This window comes from Triplophysa dalaica, chromosome 11 (assembly GCF_015846415.1).
Source record: "Triplophysa dalaica isolate WHDGS20190420 chromosome 11, ASM1584641v1, whole genome shotgun sequence".
NCBI classification, from domain to species: Eukaryota; Metazoa; Chordata; class Actinopteri; order Cypriniformes; family Nemacheilidae; genus Triplophysa; species Triplophysa dalaica.
Window position 1 is genome coordinate 2,717,576 of NC_079552.1, and position 20,543 is coordinate 2,738,118.

General features: G+C 37.7%; 1 protein-coding gene across 1 annotated transcript; it reads left to right on the forward strand.

The window, feature by feature from the left end:
- The first annotated feature begins 1,061 nt into the window (after positions 1-1,061).
- Positions 1,062-17,902, forward strand: zfand3 (zinc finger, AN1-type domain 3). Its single transcript, XM_056761348.1, has 6 exons — positions 1,062-1,421; positions 11,946-11,986; positions 12,074-12,256; positions 12,597-12,662; positions 13,785-13,946; positions 16,489-17,902. Exons 1-6 carry the CDS (start codon positions 1,351-1,353, stop codon positions 16,641-16,643), a joined length of 678 nt encoding a protein of 225 aa, XP_056617326.1. The 5' UTR covers positions 1,062-1,350; the 3' UTR covers positions 16,644-17,902.
- The last annotated feature ends 2,641 nt before the right edge of the window (positions 17,903-20,543 follow it).

Consider the following 20,543-nt stretch of genomic DNA (forward strand, 5'->3'; position numbering starts at 1 on the left):
CTTTATCCTGTTTATTCAGTGTCATATCAGGATATAGCAAAAATCTGGCAATAGCTTCATGATATTGGGTAAACGGGCTCTCAGTTGCAAACATCTCAATAAATATAGATTTAGTTTCCTATCTTATATATCTGTTGCTTTTGATGTCTGCCAGTTAAGTCACTTGGAAATGTATGCCTTAGATATATTTTTCCAAATACACGAACCAATATTATACCAAGACGCTATTGTACATAAAGACCAAGACCAAAAATTTCATTGTAATGCCTCGAGCTTCCAAAATACTACATCAACTGAAGTCGGCACAGACCTCCAGCCCGTTCTGTCCCATAGGGCTAAGTCTTTTGTAAGTGTGTGATCAGAATATTATTGCAGTTTATAAAAAATCCCAATAAATGACAAAGTTTAAGGTCTATAAATCCGGCTTTGTTAGATTTTTGACACGTCCATGTCAACTTAATCTAAATTGTGTCCTGTCCTAATTTACATTCCATTTACTCGTCACCTTTTTGGTAAAACATAGGCATATTCCCTGAATATTTGCAAGACTATTCACAATAGGCTAAGTCATTTAAAATGCACACATAAAATAAAATATTGTTAACATAGAATTGAACGTATCTCCCATTTCAATGGAGTGGAATAAAGAGACTACTATGTGGCCCCGAGCCAGTGTTTGTTTCAATGTGACATGTAGGTTTCAACAAAACTTGGTATTTTTAAAGTAATCGTTTCGTGTCTTGCGGAAAATGTGTATTAGGGAAGGCCATTGTGAGCAGATCGTCGTATCCATATCCTGTAGAAGGTTTTGTACTTAAACAGCTTTAAACCTCAAATCCCCTTTACAAACAAGGAATACAGCTTGGATTCTACCACTTTCTTTTCGGGGATCATTGGGTCTCTAAAACATAACGAACACGGTATATTCAAATTGGTCGGCTTACATTTGAACATCATACTAATTGTGGTTATCATTAATAGACAAGTAATGTTTTAAAACGAACGAAAGTCCAATATTGATCGCGGAATATTTTTCATCCCTGATTAAGAACACCTCATCTTCAGTTGGTATCTTCTACTCGCCAGCTGATCGGCCTTGACTCCCGGTGCGGTCCGTCGGACTGTACGCGGCCGTAAAATTCTTGTATATTGTTTAAATTTAGTCAAATTCATTTTCGTGGCCGCTCGTGTCGGCATTTTGGACTTCTTACGCTGCATTTTTCGGTCGGGGTTTGCGTTGTAACGCGTTTTTTAGACAAACGTCAAGCCGAGGAATTCCCACACAAGCACTAGGCCGTGAGCGAATCCCCGGTGTTTCCTGCAGCAGCCCGCCGCTTTATCATCGTCGCCATGGGGGACACAGGGAGCGAGCGCAGCAAGCCGACCAGTATACCTCCCCGCTGCCCTTGCGGATTTTGGGGGTAAGATTGTTCATTTATCACGTAAATATGTTTGTTCGGCGAATCTGATGCGGATATGGTGATAAATGTGAATGAAATGTGTAGTGTTTGTTGTTCATTGTTGTAGGCCGATGGGATGGGGGTGGGGAACAACCACTCCTGTTTTTACATTCACAGCTGGTGTTCCCCCTCAAACAAACAAATATAACAAGCACTTCCATCGAACACACGACACATTTTAACAGAAGGGCTCAACTAACGTAGAATTTAGTTGGTCTGGTGGTTTAAATGAGTCTTGTGAGCAGGACTGACAGATGACGGGTATCACAGTCCTCTATCAACAATCATTTGCTGTGTCTCACAGTCGTGTAAGCGATCTAAAAACAGCGTTTTTGACTATTAAGATGTTTAGCATTTAGGGATATTGTTTTTGTTTTTTCATAACAGGGGTCCTTTTTGTTTATGGTTTGGTTTAAAACATTTTTGGGCTTCATAGGTTGCTGTCATTTTTTTATATGTGGGACAATCTTTGTGCTGCATCTCCAAATTGTGTAGCAATTTGGACATTACAGGAGAGAAAATTAACCCAAAACGTAGTGATCTGTGTTCCTAGACAGCATGTTTAGAAATCATAATTGCAAGCAATTTTCTGGCTGTCATTTTTTTTCCAAACCTAGTGTTCTACCTAGGTAGATAGCAGGGCCCAGAAGTGAAGTGAGCATGTTTTTTTTATTTGTCAAAATGTAGTATGCTGCCTACTGTTTTTAGGATGATGGCCATGTGTAGCATGTTCTAGCCACTGTAACTGGATCATGTACATAGTGCATTTCAAAATGATGTTAGTTGACGTTCTAAACAGTACCTTAAAGCGTCATAGGCAGAAAAGTGTGTACTACCTGTGATGTGTAGGGAGGCAGCTCACTAGTTTTTGACACGCATCCATTGTGTCCGTGTAGACTAAATGAAGGATCATGACGGATTAATTTTTCATTGGGTGTGACATGAATGAGGGCTTAAAAAGCATTTGTCAGGCTCAAATATGCACTTATTTACATGGATTATGTTTCAAATGATTGAATCATGGTCTGTTTGATTTAATAATAATTAGAAATAAATATAATCGAACCAACTTCACCCTTATATTCCGTAGTAACTAATCTATTTTAAAAACGTGTGTCCAAAAAATGTCCAATGTTGTGTATTTAAGACTCTTTCGGTTAGTGTTGTGGTCATGTGATCTGTTCCATGGCATACCTATGTTGTATAAGTGGTGTTGTGTTTGATATTCACATTGGTGACTTGTAAAATATGTCAAATAAATCGGTCTTAAAAATATGACAGAATACCATTTTATTGTAAATGCATTTGTTGGTAAAGGCATTTTTATTTTACATTCGCATTAACACATCAAGAATCTCAAGTTGGTTGCATGACCACAGTGAGAAAATGTGTAGGAAGTTATATTCTATATTGCCAAAATGCATGCCCACTATTAAGAGTAAAACATAGGAAAGTCTGCATATCCTTATTTCGTTCTTGGCTTTGTACAGGACCTGATCCTCTGCATATGCGTCCGTCTAGAAAGTAGTTGGCATATTTCAGCATGGATTGTTATGTGAAGTTGTCACAGTGTAATGTATGTAATCTTTTAAAACTAAACCCACTGGCTGTGAATGAGCTGTGATATTGAAAATCTTGACTTAAGCGCAGGTGATCAAAGGGGCGGGGCTTAGCCAAGGGTCAACTCGGTACAATATTATTCACAGAGTTGTGGATTGAAGTCTCCTTCCAGGTATGTGTGTGTACATAGGCATGTGGGGTGGGGTAGATAAACACGTTGACACATTGCGATTAGCTTTGTGCAATGTGTCAGTTTCAATGTTCAGTTTCGCATTATTCATCACTTGAATCCTATTCAGAAACTAGCTTCATATTGCATCATGGTAGACAGAATCATATCTTCTCACCGTGTTTTGTTTTACATATAAAGGTGACATTGTCACTTTACATAAGACTTACATAAATACATACATTTACATAAATCTGTTTTATAAGATACATTAAGAGTCCTGATGAGACATTTTTGGTTGTGGATCTCAGAGATTTAAATCACAGATCCTCTTTCCTTATTCAGTTGCGATTCGAATAGTTTGACTGGTTCGCGCGGATAAATTTGAAAGCCTGCAGTTGATGTTCTACAGGAAAAATCTCTGCTATGTTTTCCATCAAATTTATTTTTAGCATCTAGCAATATTTTTACAAGGCGAAGTGTAATTGCTGATGGTTGATGATGTTTGGACATGGCTGGTGATGTAAAGGTTAGCAGTTGTAAAAACTGATGATATGCTTTTATTTGGACATTTTATAAGGGTTGTATACTTCAACACTAAGTTTTGATCGCAAGAGTTTTCCCTGCATGGAAAAATTGGAAGCGACCGCCTCAGTCTCTCGCCAAAATGATTTTGGTTGTCTTCACAAAAATCACTGCGTGTATTCTGTCTACAAACTGCCATTTGTAACTGAAGATGCGGCATTACGCCACAAAGGAGACAATGTTTCTGTATCAGCCCAGTGAGGCGCTGAAGAGTTGCAGTACAAGAACCATTAAGAGTTGTATTAGGGGCATTCACCTTTTGCGTTTTGCGCACGGAAATTAAAAATAAAGCAATGAGCTCCCATTTTCCATTTTAGACGTGAAATGTGAATCGCCCCTTAGCTGTGTTTCATGTCTTATCAGTTGAATATTGTTTGTTTTGCATCCAAGTACATTCAATTTCTAAAGAGGTTTCTTAAATGAATGAGGCGTACTTCATTTCAGAATGTTTTAAGCTGTGCAATTGGCTCGATGAATCAGCGTTACACTGTACATCGCACAGCGGGTTTGCCAGTTTAAACGCACATTGCGATCAGAACGACTCTCAAACAAATGACTCCTTTGAATCGATTCGTTTAAACTGTTGAAACTTTTCAGTCATTAGCGAATGTAAAAAAATCATTGAATCATTCAAAGTAGTGCTGCAACCACGATAAAACCGATTAGTTGGTCTGTGACGTCACTTGCGAGCTGCGCAGTTATAAATCAAGTGCGTCTTCTTCCCTTTTAAAATGACCATTTTAGATGCATCTCTCCATGCAGGGCGAGGTGGGCAGTATTAAAGTCAGACATGTCTCTCCGTGCGGCACAAGTTGCACAGTTTTAAAATCGGACGTGTCTCTCTGTGCATGCGTCTCTCCGTTATCTGTGCAGTTTTAAAGTCGGACGTGTCACTCCGTACAGTCAGACGTGTTTTGTATGCATTTCTTCAAGCTGCGCAGTTTTAAAGTTTAAAGGGGAGAGGTGTTTTAAATGACAAAATTAAAGATTATATTAATAAAACCCGATATGTGGCGTCTGCACTTTGCAAAGTACATAATTGAACTAAAAATACACCAAATCAGGGTATTTAGCCTGAGGTTGGAAATAACAAAATACATTTACTTAAGTAATGCACTTAAGAACACAAAAAAAATATTTCCTTGGCCGACCCTCCCCTCGCTCCCACGTTTGGAAGAGAGTATTGTCAGTTGCTACTAATATGACACACCTGAATCAACTCACAGGTTTGTTACTTATGGAGACATTCACAACATTATGGGAGAATGCTAATGAGTTCAGTTGTGTATACTTTTCCCATATCTGATTTAGTTATTATAAGCAAAAGATGTAATTACTTTTTTATAAGAATAGTCGATTGATCAAAAAAATAAATAATCGATTATCAAAATTATGGTTAGTTGCAGCCCTAATTCAAAGCTCAGTAAACCACAAGAGAATACAGGATGGGAACAAGCTTAGCAAATTTAGGAAGACTGGTAAATTTAGTTGGCTATTGTGGACTAAAAGTTAACGTAGGATAAAAGCTTTATTTGATTTTAAAACATTTCTGTTTGGTTGAATAAAAGTATTGTTTTATATCACTTAGGGATTCACTCAGCTCACAATGCGATTCACGATTCTGATCTCACGATGCGATTTCTTCACGATTTACTCACGATTTATTTGAGTTGAAGCTTAGAAAATTAGAAATGAACAACTTCCCTTGCATCATTTCTTAAATGCTTCACGTTTCTTTGTATATTAAAATGGTTTTATTTTAAATAACAAAACTAAACTGCAATTTTAAAACAAATTAATAATAGAAAAGGTCTCTTTAATATGAATAACTAATACTGTCTGTGCTTTTCTTGGATATTTTTGCATTTGAGAAATCAGCATGTCCACGTTTAAGGTTTGCAGTGAACATGGCGGCCCCTGCTGTTCAAAAAATGTATTGCGATTCAGTTCATACATTATAATCGATTTTCAACCGGCTCAAGGTGAATCGTTGCATCCCTAATATAACTTGATAATTGTCATTTTCATCTAATTGTTATGTTTTTATATCTAAGTGTTTGGTTAAGCCACTTAAAGGTACGAAAGGCCTACATGTGCGTGTACAAAATAAATATGAGACCACCTCCGCCTCATTTTGAGCCAGGAAAAACCCTGAGAGCTTCTCACTGTGATAGCAAAAGTTATATTTCTGTTTCAATAAATAAATAATGTAAAAATGTATTTTGCTGATTTAGTAAAAAACAGTGTAGCATCATATACCAGGGTCCTAACTGGGTTTTTACGGTCTTTTACTTTTTACACCAAACATTTTAGCCATATTGTATTGCTTTGGATATTTGCAGCTAATCACAGTACAGGATAATCTTACTGGGATGTTCAAACAATCCCAATGAAAGCCCACTTAAGCCCTTCCGTAAATGATCTGCTCATGAATTTCATCAGGATTGTGTATTTTTTAGCAATATTTCTCTTGGTTCTTATCAGCCCCAATATGAGGATTCTCTTTCTTTAATATCTCATTATGGGATGAATGGACTAATGTGGACTAAATTACAGTTCACTTATAATACGGATGGTGTGTGATGCAAGTAACGACAGTGGTGTCAGGTAAGTATTTCCCATCAAAATCTGTTAAATCTGAGATCTGCATAAAACTACATGGTTGTAGGGTGGTTATTTCCATAGGTTTTATATTCCACCCAATTTAATAATCCTATGCTTCAGGAAAAGTTTTAGTTAACCGGTTTTACATTGAAATCCATTTCCAAAACATGTGAATGGTTGTGTAACTATGAACCTTGTGCAGACGTGCCAAACCCTGGTGTTAAATGACACAAGCAAATGCTGCTGTTTGGATAACCTGTGTCAAGAAACCTGATTTGTGCAACGGCACATGTTATTACAAATGATCAGATTCTCATTGCTTATTGTGTTTCATATGAGTCTGAAACAAGAGAAGACAAATGAGAAACATTTTGCTAAAGCTTATGCCTTTCAAAAAGCAAATCTGTTCAAATCCATCGGGATGTCAAGATTGATGGCTTTAATGGTTGGTGCAGGATATCTGCAAATGTAGTAAACTATTAGGTGGCGTCAAAGGGAGGACAGCTGTTAAAATGTCAACAGGTGCTGCTATACATCCTTCCTCCATTGTAACTTTGTGATCAAAACATTGTTTCAAAAAAATGATAGATACAGGGTTCCAGACTAACTTTTTTTACTAGGGGCACACCTAAAAATCTGTCTGCAATGCAATGATTGACATTTCTCCACAAAATAGCTCTATTATGGCGCTTTTCCACTGCATAGTACTGCACGGTACAGTGCTGTACAGCTCATTTTTGGAAGGTTTTCCACTTGGTACAGTACCTAGTACCTGATACTTTTTTTAATACCGCCTCGGTTGAGGTTCCAAGTGTACTGTACAGATACCAAAATGTGACGTGTTTACACACAGATCGGGCAGAGAGAATCATTACCAGTGTCACTCGATTTGCAGCACATGAATACGTTTTTTAAAACATTATATTGTCATTTAGTTTTATGCTTTGTGACCGTAAAATCGAGATCGAGACCCTTAACACAAAGCTAAACGCTATTTTAGCTTACCCTCGTGCGCCGTCGAGTAAACCAAATGAACGCTGTCCGCTCTTTTCTTTAAGATTTCTCAAAATCTCTGATATTTTTGTGGTATTTTGTTTTGCTGTCATCCGCTATCGATATGCTCCATTACTCCTGTGTTGTGTGTGTGTTTGTCGCGTTCAATACAGTATTTGAGGCGGCGCAACAATGACAATAAGTTTATAATCCCCACCCACTTTGAAGCGCTGCTAAACAGCTGTGGAAAAGCAAAGTGAGCCGAAGTGAAATTAAATTAACTTAACTGAGCTGAGTTGTACTAAACCTGACGGTACCATGCAGTGGAAAAGCGCCATTACTGACAAACACTTTGATAATAATCAGTCAACTCATAGGAATTACAATGTCCAGGTTTATTTTCATTTCAGAGGGACATTATAACATTATTCAATACCAGGGACATGCAGAATCTTTTTTTGTTAATTCTGTGCAAAATTAGGAAAATTCTGTGGAACATTTATAATGGTTTTATATTTGTAATGTAAATATTTGTGAATGTGTAAAAATTGTTTTAAAATACTACTTGTCTATACATTTAACTGCAGATGACAGAGCCTACAGAGAAGCTTTAGGGGCTAAGTAAAGTGACTTTTTTTAACACTATTTAAACACTGAATACACCAGAGCAAAATAGTACTGAATTCATTTGAACCAACAGAAATGTGCATGTCTTTTGTATGGAAAAGTTTTTTTTTTTATATAGTGTTAAAGTAAAATGAAAGGACTCGTCTTAATACATTCTTGTGATTATTTTATTGTGTATTTTCATCATGGTCACAACACAATGTAAAGATGACTTCACATAAACTTAACTAGAGCATTCACTTGTCGGTCATTCGTGTTGTGAACGGATTGGAAATGATTCAGCACGGTCTCAAGTAGGGATGCACGATAAATTATCGGCCATATCGGTATCGCCTGATAAATGGTCATTTTACATTTTCCTTTTGTTTTAATCTTATGGAATTTTATATTAATATTTAGATACTGTATATAGGCCAATATATTGGTAATCGACTTCCAATGTTAATGAATTATCGGTTATCATTATCGACCAAAATGTACATATCGTTGCATGCCTAGTCTCAATTAATCAACAAATAAACGCCGTCTTTTAACGCCTCAAATATCAAATCGTTCATCCTGGGGCTTAAAAAAAATCTGTATAAATTTTATATTTGGAAGAATGCTTGGAACCAAACAGTTCTTGGAACCTTTGAGGACCTTAATAGGAAACATGCCTATGGAACGATTTCCTTTTTTATATACATTCTTCAAAATATCTTCTTTTGTGTTTAACAGAACATGTACATTTTTTAGTCAATTTAGTCCAAGTTTGGTGTCAAGCATTCTTCCAAATATCTTTCTCTGTGTTCATCAGGACAAAGTAATTGATACAGATTTGACAAAACTTGAGGGTGAGGAAATGAAGACAGCGTTTCATTTTTGGGTGAACTGTTCCTTCGTCTTTTCATTTTGATGAAAAATCTATTTGAGTAGTTTTACTGAGATCAGATGTCTGAGGATTGCTATCGTACCAAAGTCATTTCTTTGCATGTGCAGATAGAGGGCAGAAGTGTGAAGGGAAGCTGTGGAATTTCATTTTTCATTTCCATACTTCCATCCGACACCTAGATTTTAACACCTGTTAGCACGTCGGTCTTCTCATTTTCGAGCGTGTGGTATCTTTTGGGAGCTGGTGGCATGGACAAATAGTAGATAGTTAGATTAACTGTTGTGTTTGGATGCGGCATCCCCTGCGATTGACACAGAATTCTTTCATTATTGCAAGGAGTCTGATTGCAAAAGTAACATTCGCTAGTTCAGTGTTATTACACGGCTCGTTGGAATGCTTGATTCTGATTGGCCAGTCGAGACATGGTGAACTTAAGTGGTTATTTTTTTAGGTTTTCCTTTAAATGCAAAAGTTTTACTTCCTAAAAAGTATTACTGCATTGAAGTAACCTGTATATGAAATATTAACACAGTAAAACAAATTCATAAGGTGACTCTTGCAATTAAAGGTCTTTAGATAGAATTATCAATTTGCCTTACAAATACAGACTGCTTGAAGAGGTCTTTTAAGAAACGCAACTTATAAACACATCACAGTATTATCACCAGTAAACAGTTTTAATAACCAGAAAACATGAAATGCTGGACAACTTGATGAAAAGCTCTAAAAGTGCAGCTTCTCTATTAGCGTTTATACAGTGATAAGCGCCACACACTATCATAACGTGTTTTTACCGTAATGACAGAGATAAGCGCGCACTCACTACAAACTACAATCGTTAGTTTTGTTTCAAATCTGTCCACTTTTAGATGTGACGCATTATAAGAACAATGTTAGACAACCATAAGAGCAGTTGGTTGTCAGGCTGTATTTACTTTATGTTGGTTTATTATTTGGTGTGAGATTAATTTGGGCAAACTAAGAGCTTGTGAATGAGTGTCTCATCTGTGAAAGTTGACAACTCTGCTTTAATCCCATTCTTCTGCGATCATTTGACACAGAAATAATGATAGTGTTTGGTTGAAAAGACTGTTTCATACCTAATGATGATAATGCTTTGTCTGCTTTCGACTGCAGCACCAACACAGATTGAAGATTTTAGTTGGAGGTGTAATAGACACACGAGAACCGATGATTTTCTTTGATTAGATTTTGGTGTGGGTGTTTTAATGGAGATCACAATCTTTTAACGATTAACTGTGCGACTCTATATTCATGTGACCACGATAATATCGAGACAATTTTGCTATTGTGAAAACACAGTATCGATAATATTGTTCCATTCCTATTGAAACAGGAAACTTAACAAAATTGCTTAAAATTTAACTGAGAATAAAATGAAAGACAATATCAAATAAAAGTTTTAAATTGAAATTGTGTTTATATATTTGTTAAAAACGTTATTTGGAGTTTTACAGAATAAATGTAGATGTTTGTTTAAATAAAAAAAATCATCATTTATTCTCCTTTGTTAAAAATGTTGATTTTGTTTTTTTCGTCAGTTTATTGAAAGTTTCGCACGTCACAGTTTCACGGTGTGTGTCTGTGTTGTGTGTTCATGCGTGATTGGGCTCTTGCGTCTCTTCATAAGATGTAATTGCTGGTGACATTTAACAGGAGATGTCACATTAATCTGCAGAGAGGCCGGCTTGATTGGTTTGGAGTGATGTGACAGAAGACCGCAAACTGAAACATAGATGTGTTTTTTCTCCAGAAAAGTGTTGTTGTTTCATGAACTCTTTAACTTCAAACTTTAATGTCAACATCAGAATTAACACCGTTAACTTCATAATTGTTATTGGTCATAGAATTCGACACAGGCATACCGTTCTTGGGCATTGTAAGCAGTTTGTGTCCAAACGATTGGCATTGACTTCCATTGTACGGACACAAAACCACTGAAACTTTTCTCAAAATATCTTCTTTTGTCATATACAGGTTTTAAACAGCATGAAGGTGAATAAATTATGACAGAATTTGTATTTCTGGGTGAGCTGTACAGCGCTGTGTTGGTTCATGTCGTGTCAAGAATCAAAATGGATTTGGTGTGTTTTGTTGGTTTGTGCCCAGCCAGTGTGACTTCATCATTACTAGATGGGTTTCCTGCTGTCATGAACATTGACAGATCACCTGGTTTAACCGTTTCCTCGCTGTCAGGAACTCATCATCTGTCAACACGCATCATAATTCGGCTCATCTCCATGGCAACCCAACCTTTTCCATACACGCGCAAGCCGCCCCTGTCAGCGCGTTCATGTGGTGATGTTCCCTTCGGATGCGCTCATCTGCTTAATATGCATTATTCCTACCCACAATACCCTGCTTCCTCCCCATGCTTCCTTCCGCCTCCTTGATTGGGCGCTGATTATGATTGCGCTTGATTGTGCTGAAGAAGGTCTGTTGATGTTGTTTTCAACCTGTGTCGTCCTGAGGGAGAGCTTGGAGCCGGTGCAGGAAATGCGACGGCTGTTTGCGTCTATGTTAATAAAGTGTGTGTGATGTATAACCATCCTCAGGCTGCAGGTATAGAACAGTGAAGAGGCTTATTTGTAGGAGACTCTGCTCGTCGTTTTGCAAATGTTGATGTTGAATTTGTTTGTTGGGGTGATGTGGTGAATATTTAATGTACTGGCATAAGTTTCCAAAGTAATGGTTTCAAAAAGGTATTTGTGTTGTTGAAAAGTCCTTTTAGAGGCAAAACCACTTTTTAATGACTAACTTTTCTTTTGCATTAGGAATAGCATAAACCTCTTTGTGTATGCATATATTAACAAAATAAAAAGTGAAATGTTACATTTTTGATTGTGTCACGACAAATTACAAATAGTTACAAAATACTTTTTGAAATAACGTTGTTTGTTCAGTAGAGTATTTGACTTTTCTATGCTAAAGAGATTGATATGTACTGCATTGATTTAGAGAAGCTTCACATGAAAAAACACTGGAAAATAATGATCACTAATAGTGATGCATGTGAAAAACAGCACTTTAATATCTGTTTCCGCTTCCTCTCCAGGTCCAGCAAAACCATGAACCTCTGTTCCAAATGCTTTGCTGGTAAGTTTTTTTGCATTTCAATCACTGTGGGCATTTAATAATTTTGTGTGTGTATAAGAAATTCTCACACTGGTCTGTCCTCTCCAGCTGACATACAGAAGAAAGAGCCAGACGAGGACTGTACTCCAGAGCCCGCCCCCAGTTCCAGCAATAGCCAATCCGCAGTCTTCTGTAATGAGTCGAGCAGCAGCAGTAGCCAAACCCTGTCCTCCAATCCAGCCACCTCAGAGGAGCCTTCATCAGAAGCCACGCCTCTTCCTGCACAGGATGGTAAGGGCACACGCTTACTCACGCTCATGTCATTCCATCCTCGTATTAGTTTCCTTTTTGGTGAAACACAAAAGGAGAAGGATTTGTAATATAGCTTACAATACATATTGTGTTTCATGGAAGTTACATGAGTTGCAACGACTAAAGGGAAATTAAATTAAGATTCAAATTTTAGTCTTTGTGCTTCTGTACAGTAATGCACTGCCGTTTTGTGTTGTATATCAGTGTTTAGTGGTCAGTACAATATAGAACACCACAAATCTAGGAAGTATCTCTGACAGGAGGTGCTGAAAGTTATTAAACTTGAGTAATAATGACATCATTCTCTCTTCTCTTCCAGAAGTCTCCAGTACAGACACAGCTCGCGGCACGCTATCCACTCCTACAAAACGACCCTGTGACTCAGGTACACCTCACCACCAACCCTGTGTGTGTGTGTGTGTGCGAGACAGCTTTTAATAGTTTAGCACATCACATCAAAGTTAATCGGAGTCGTAATTCAACTAAAGTTTGAAAGTCTTTATTTAAGCTATTGAAGAGCGATGCATATCTCTAGAGTGAAAAATTGCTTATAAAATGTTTAAAAAATCATATTTTTATCAGATGACCAAACAACTGCTGTTGCCAAGTAGATTTTTTTTTTAAAATACATATAAAAAAATTGAATTATTTATCTTTCAGCACATGTTAATGATGTTTTATATTTATACTGCAATATGTGACTTTTTGGGGCAAAAATTAACAAACCAGTTTTTGACAAAGTACATTAACGTAACTCTTTATCTTACCACAACTGTATGCTTAGAAATAAGAATTTATAAGTGGTCAGTTTAAGTTCATTCAATGCAAAGTTAAGCACATAAAGGAATCTGCAATTTTATATTTCAGCAGACAAAAAATGACATATTGCATCTTTAAATGGCCATCAAAATGATCACAAATAGATATTTCATATCTTCTGTCTTTGATAGTCAAATTCTTTCATTTTGAAATTGTGATGGTGTTTACAGCACTTTGATTGCTTTTGCAATACTTAACAGCTTTACATGTCTCCATCCTTGGAAAAACACGTTTTTAAGACTGCGTAGGTTAAATGTACTAAAGGAGAAATTCTATTCAAACCATACCCCTTAATAAAGATTTTTTTAATCCACTTAAGTTTTCCGCAGTGGTTTCATGTTGTGCCACATTTGGACAGCTTACAGACTGCCAGTCTGTCAGCAACCAGCCAGAGCACCATAGTAACCCCCTAGAATAGTATTTAAAGTTTATAAAAGCTTCAGACGTCAAATGTGACTGCCCGATTATTTGCTATACATATGGACTTTATAATCTTTAAACTGAGTGAAGCCTCCACTTAAGGTCAACATTCAGAGTTTATCTTGAGTTAAGTTAAGGGGGGTTTGGCAGTCCAAGCAATCGGCTCAAAGCACAATTCATTTCGGACGTTTGACCGCGCCAGGTATTCTAGCAGAAGTAATGCACATTACACACAAGAGTGTAAAAATGTGTTTGCGTTTGACTTTAGGTTCAGATAGCGAGTCGTCCCCAGAGAAGCGTGTTCGGCTGGGAGAGGCCTCATGTTCTGAAGGTTCTCCACGAGTTCCCAAGCAGAAGAATCGTCGGCGGTGCCACAGCTGCCAAACCAAACTGGAGCTCGTACAGCAGGAGCTGGGGTCCTGTCGTTGTGGTCAGTATCACATTCATCTCTTTCTTAAATCGACAACCTGAGTGATGTGACGCAATAAAACTGTAATGCCTCGAGGCCTGCGCGTTTATCTGCAATGAAGCATTGTAGTTCAGTCACGTTGCATCGCTCAGGATCAGACAGATTCTCTGGACTTCTTTCTTTTACATTATCAAACATTCTTACTCGAATGGCATTCATATTCAGGGGTGTTCTGTGTCGGCTCCTCTCACCTGTCTGTTTCTGCAGCGGTTGCAATTTCGGCAAGAACTTTGAGATCCCTACAGAACCGATATTTAACTCCCCTCGGCCATTTAAATTTCAGATGCTAGCTGTAGGTAATGAAATAAAGTGAGCGGTTAAGCATAATTGCAGCGTGAACAGCAGTTCATCTTGTTTTGTTGAACTGAAGGTGGTTTTGTACAGCAGCAGTCAGAGTCATCAGTCTGATAGCGGATCCCACTGATCTGATAATACGCATATGAATCCGACTGTTCTCACATCGGAGTCATTATCTCTCTGGGGTCCGTCTGAAACGGCACTTCTGCAGTAAGTCGACGCTCAAAATTTCGTAGCAATAACTTCTTAGGGTTCGGAAAGCGGTGTCTTTGGACACCCGTAAGCGTTTATTCCTACATCCTGGCATCTGCCACTTTTTCATTTTTCAATATTTTCAAACAGGTTCTTGTTAGTCGGCTAAACTTAGTCCTTTTCCAAAGTCACACTTAAACAAAAAGAGCAAATGTTTTAATAGCATTTTTGGGAATCGACCTAAAAATGGCTCATTTAAGGTCAAATCTGCATATTTAACCGGAACAGGAGAACTTTTATTAAAAATGTACATGTTACAGTGTACTAGTTCCCAAATTGAACAGCAGGTTGTGCTGTGTCGCATGCATTTTTGTGTGCGTTTGTGTGCATGCGTAGTTCTTTGGCTGCTGTAATTGAAGGATTGAATGCTTTTAATCATCTCTAACTCATTAAATACGCCACGTGTATTAATGAATATATTAAACTCTTAGTAATGAGGCTCTAAAGCCTAAATGGATCCTCCTGTTAGTGCCTAGAAAGTTTTATTTACCTAGAAATGATCATCATGTTTGTGGTATGTTTTTTGATTTACTGCACTTAATCTCTCTTGAAAGAGCAGGAGAATGGATAAGATGTGTTGACATTAACATTTGTGGCGGATGCATTTATCCCAAACAACAAAACTTGAAGTATAAATTAGGGATTTTTTGTCGCGCCAATGAAAAAAAAACCTAAATCAATTTCGGAGATTGAATTGCACAACCACTCAAAACACTCCAAGCATCACGGTGTCAAGTTTTGCAAACCCTGCTCAAGTTTTTCTTGGAAAAAGTAAAAAATATGGTTTTATATTTACTTGAAAATAATTTAATAGCTGTATAGTTTATTTTGCCAAGCATGGTAGTTTATCAGAATAAACAGTCTGTGACATGAGAGCTAGTTGTTGTCTTAAAAGCAGCAGTAAGTGGAGAATAAGATGTTCTCTCAACTCATGCTGGTTAACTGAGTGTCGCACGCTCTGTGCTGTTAAAATGCTTCTTAAAGATGAGGGAACACATGCAGTTTTTGCCAATTTCATATTAATCCTGATTACCTATAAAGTAGTATTGCATACTTTGTATCTTCGAAGAGTCTTTAGTTTGATCAAATTGATGAAAAACTGAGACAGCTGTACGATTATTTCAGGAAATTAGACGAGCGCCTGGAGGTGTGGGGGGGGGGACTACAGCACGAGCACACAATACATCATCGCATTGATTCACTATAAATTTGTGTTGTTTAAATTATGCACTTCCATGCCGATTGCCAATAAAACGGACATATGACCTAATTTGACTTACCGCGTGTGGTTCATGTCCAGCATCTTTGAGCGCTGGCTATCAGTTTAAAAAGATCTACAAATCCGGCGTTATATCCACCGTTTATAGACGGTTTCACCTCTCAACAACTTAAACAACAACTCTTGTGACCTCTAACTGAGGATTATTTTGGATACCAATCAAAAGGAACCGAGAACCGTTACTTGGCTAAACTTGACTCTCCTATATTTAGACTGCGATACCAAGCTCAACCACTAGATGTCAATGTACAATACAGTTTGTTTAAGTACTCCAGGACCCAATTCAACTAATTGTTTATTTAATAAAATGAGCAAAATTCAACAAACCGTTCATTTAATACAATTATTATATAGTAAATTAATAATACATATAAGATTCTGCTTTTCTGGCAAAATTTGTCTAATTAGGGACTCAGAACCCGAAACGGGAATCAATGTTTGAAAAAAAATTTCAATACCTGTGCGAACCCTGGCGGAGTGAATCGAGCACAGAAATATAACATCACACGTTCAACTCGTTCTTTTGACAAATTGACCATGTTAAGCTTGAGAAGCCAGCACGTTTAACAGTGTAAGAAATCATAATGCATGAAATAGGTTGTTACCTTCCATTTAAAATCAACCTTCAGATTATACAATACCTCTTATCTCTGTCTCTCTCTCATCCGTCCTTAGGTTATGTGTTCTGCATGCTGCACCGGTTGCCGGAGCAACACGACTGCATGTTTGACCACCTGGGGCGTGGCCGAGAGGAGGCCGTGATGAAGATGGTTAAACTGGACCGCAAGGTGGGCCGAACCTGCCAGCGCATCGGAGAAGAGTGCTCTTGAACGCCCCCAGTCCCTTCTCACACACACACACACACACACACACACACGCATACACACTGCAGTCCACTTATCTGACACGCACACAATCACCCACTAGTGGCATCTTTATTTCTCCAGTACATCTCAGTGGACCCCGCACCCTTGCTTGACCTCTGACCTGTGTCCCGTTCAGCAGCCTCGGGCTCATCACACACAGAGCCTTAATTTTCTGATATCTGCCTCCACCCCCCCACTGCACATACAGGGTCAGCAGGTCACACGAACTACCCTCAAGGTCACGGCGGAGAGGACGCAACCTCTTCCCCACTCCCAAACCGTCTGTACTTTGGAGAACTACTCTTTCTCAAATGCTGCGATCGACTCCACGGGAAACATGTCGATCGATCCAGACCTCTGGGAATTTCTGTTCCATTCTGTGCTGGAAGTCTCCTGCATCACGTGGACATTTTTTTTTGAGGGAGGGAGGGGCGACCTGGATCACCCAAGTTACTCCGTCCCTTTGCTTTTCCGTTTTACACTCTCACACACTCGCTCATATGCACTTACAGCCGCGTTCTCGACGCTCGGTCCGACACGAGGGCTGAAGCAAAATCAAACGGTACCCTTTGGATGTGGTTCAGCTTGGAAAGGGCCGCCCACAGCTCGTCTGGGAACTGTAGTTCGTTCAGGTCTGAATAAACACACTCTGTAACCTCGTGAAACTCCCATCAGCCCTCGCAAAATACTCTCTGCCTGTTTTAAAGCAGCTGAAAGGTTTTCTGCCATTGTTCTTGCTTTCTCCCGTGTCATTTTTGCCCTCCCGATAGTTTCTCGACAGTCTCTAGCCTGCTCATGCTAACCGTCCTTTCTGCATTCTCTTAATTCTCTCTCTCTTTTTCTCTCCTCCCTGCTGTCCGTGGCATTTAAGGAGACGTGTGTTCACCGGTGGTGGGAGCGAGGAAGTCAGAGTCTCAATTTACCGGCGCTTTTATTATCATTTTGTTTTTTTACTGGTTTTGACTGGTTTTCTGTTGAGATGTTTAGAAGGACAGAACTGAAGAAAAGAGATCAATATTGTGTATCTTAAGAAAAATCCTTATTTAACCTCCTTTGTGTTTCTGGATAACTCTCACTCTAGCATAGAGCTGCATTACTTTGCCATTTTTAGGTTAACATAAAAACATACAAAAATATGGATAAGATTAAAGATTCTGTAGCCTTTTTCTTTGTTTTCTTTTCCTTTCCTCTTTTGCTGATAAAGAATAAACTGGATTAGAGGATGTGTGGCATTTTTTATTTTATTGATGTAATTGCATTTATACACGCATTACAAAGGCTTTACAATAAGGTTCCATTTGTTAACGTTATGTAACGTATGGAATGGATCTTTACTGTAAAGTGTTATAAAAAAGCTTTAAAGCTACATGGGTGTACCCTTATAGAAAAATAATTTCCGGTAAATTCACCAATATTCTGGCTGCCTACTATTTTTGTACTCGATTTTGTTTTCCAGTAAAAATATCCAAACATAATTTCGACCGGCAATTGACACAACTGCAAAAATAAACTTCCTTTGAATCCAGTTTTTTTATTTTTTACACCATTTGTACTTGGTGTGTTCTTGATTTACACATCGACTATGTTTTATCCAAATTTATTTCGAACATTTATGCCATTGTAATTCTCAAGTAAATTTTGTCAGGTTTATTTTTATAGACAACAACATAAACGTTATGTGTCTCAGACTTCGAGTAGACCACCGCAATAAATTAATAACTATTGAGTAGTTTGATACAATTTAACCCAACGAATGTTCAGTAAAATAATAATTTAAATTCAAATTAATATAAATTCAGGATTAAATAAATCGTTATTTCATAAGAAACCACAGACTGGAAGTTAATTTCGGGTCAGCCAGTCTGTAGCGCTTTTTATAATTTGCATTTTATCAAAGCAGCTGTTTAACATGTGTTAAACAAAAAATGAATAAATAAAGACCTATAAAGTGATAAATAAAATGTGAAAGTTAACATGGCTTGATTTAAAAACATTTTTTTTACTGGACAATAACACCGATACTAAGCTTGAAATTGATTCTTGCATGAAAGAAAGTTTTACAGTCTATAAGAGCCAAGATGTTACCTTTGTCATATACAAACCTACTCGCAACTTATACATTTAAATATTTGTAATATGATTCAATACCTTTAGTGTGATTGTGTATTTATGTTCCCAGGTCTTGTAGGTAATGTTTGTCTCGGATCTAAAGGGGTCAGTGATTTGTCAGTTCTTGACTGTGAGAAACGACTCATTCCAGCCCACAGACCGAGTGATAATAATAAATGTGCTCGCTGTTGTTGGAGAGTGGGCAGGTAGTTGAGTTGATGACACTGTTAACTCTCACCCGATGACCATTAACACAGACTCCTTCTGACTCTTAATGACTCTACATGAAACTGATGTTTAACAGACTAATGTACAGTTTATAGACTGATTTGAGTTAAATAAGCATTGTTTATGACACTTGTTCATGTTATTGGTTATTTCAAATGTTAAACATAACCAACAGCTTTGCCAATTCTTAAATATAAACTTAATATATCTAAATGGCATATTACAGAAATTTCAAGGCTAGACTTTGCATGAATTAAATTGTGTGAAAATTTTGTCTTGAAGGGATAGTTCACGCAAGGCTATTGTTGTCCGTAATCGTTTATTCACGCTTATGTGGTGGAAATTCTGTATGTACGACTTTCTTCAGTGTAACGCGAGAAGATACTTTGAGAAATGTCTCATTGGTTCCGTGCATACAATAGAAGTCAATGGGGTACCAAGGTTGTTTGGCTAGCAACATTTTGTTTTTAAAAATATCTATCGTGTTGTGCAGAAAAAGGAAGTCATACAGGTTTGAAATGTGAAATGTGAAACGTGTTAAAAGTGTGATCTAATGATGAAAGGTTTTACCTTTATTTTGGAAGGACTATCCCTTTAAATGCCTAAACCATGACCACAGGACATTCAGAGATACTTGGACTGAAGATATAGCTTTATACATTCTGCTAAATGGGACCAACACCTGTGACCCAGTTTAAACAAACTGCATCACGAGTCCTACAAATCTGAGCTTAAACACAAGTGATTTATGAATGGTCTCCATCACCCACACAGAGATGTGTAACCTGTAAACCCGGATCCCACCAGCGTGATTAAGAACATTGTATGACTGGAAGTCGAGGTATGAAGTATTTGGAGCTGTGCCATTTAATACTTTGTACTCAAGGTAAGAAGGCCGCCAGACTCATTTAATATTCCTTTAATAATTCACTGTTACCTGGCATGTAGAAAATTTACTTTGACATGCAAAAAATATTTCATTGCATATCTGTGAATCACAGGTGACTGGATACGATGGATCATTTCTTATTTTATGGTCACCTGACAAAAAACTGCAGTTTCCAAGATAAAGAGGGGAGCACGTTTTTCTGTATATCATTCTTTCTTACACATGCAGTTTTCACAAACCAACCCGGTGAAGGCATCTGAGTAGACAGTATGTTGCATTAAGTTTGGATACTACGTTTGTTTCCATGTAACGCCTATGAAAGAAGCATTTACTACACAGCCGGTATATGTACTAATCAAAAGGTAAACACGGTGACTTATAAGGCCAGAAATATAAACATGGTGACTTGTAAGGCCAGAAATATGCAAGTATACGAATTCAGAAACAAATGCTGGTCAATGCATTGCAAGCGTGCGGACTGCAGTAGTCAAGGATGCAACACAAAAGAAGATATTTAAAGAAATGTGTCAGTGGTTTTGTATACAACGGAAGTCTAAAGGGTCAAATGTTGTTTGGTTTACGTTCTTCAACAAATCTTGTTCTCAAAGGGTTGGAATAACACGACGGTGATATATGAT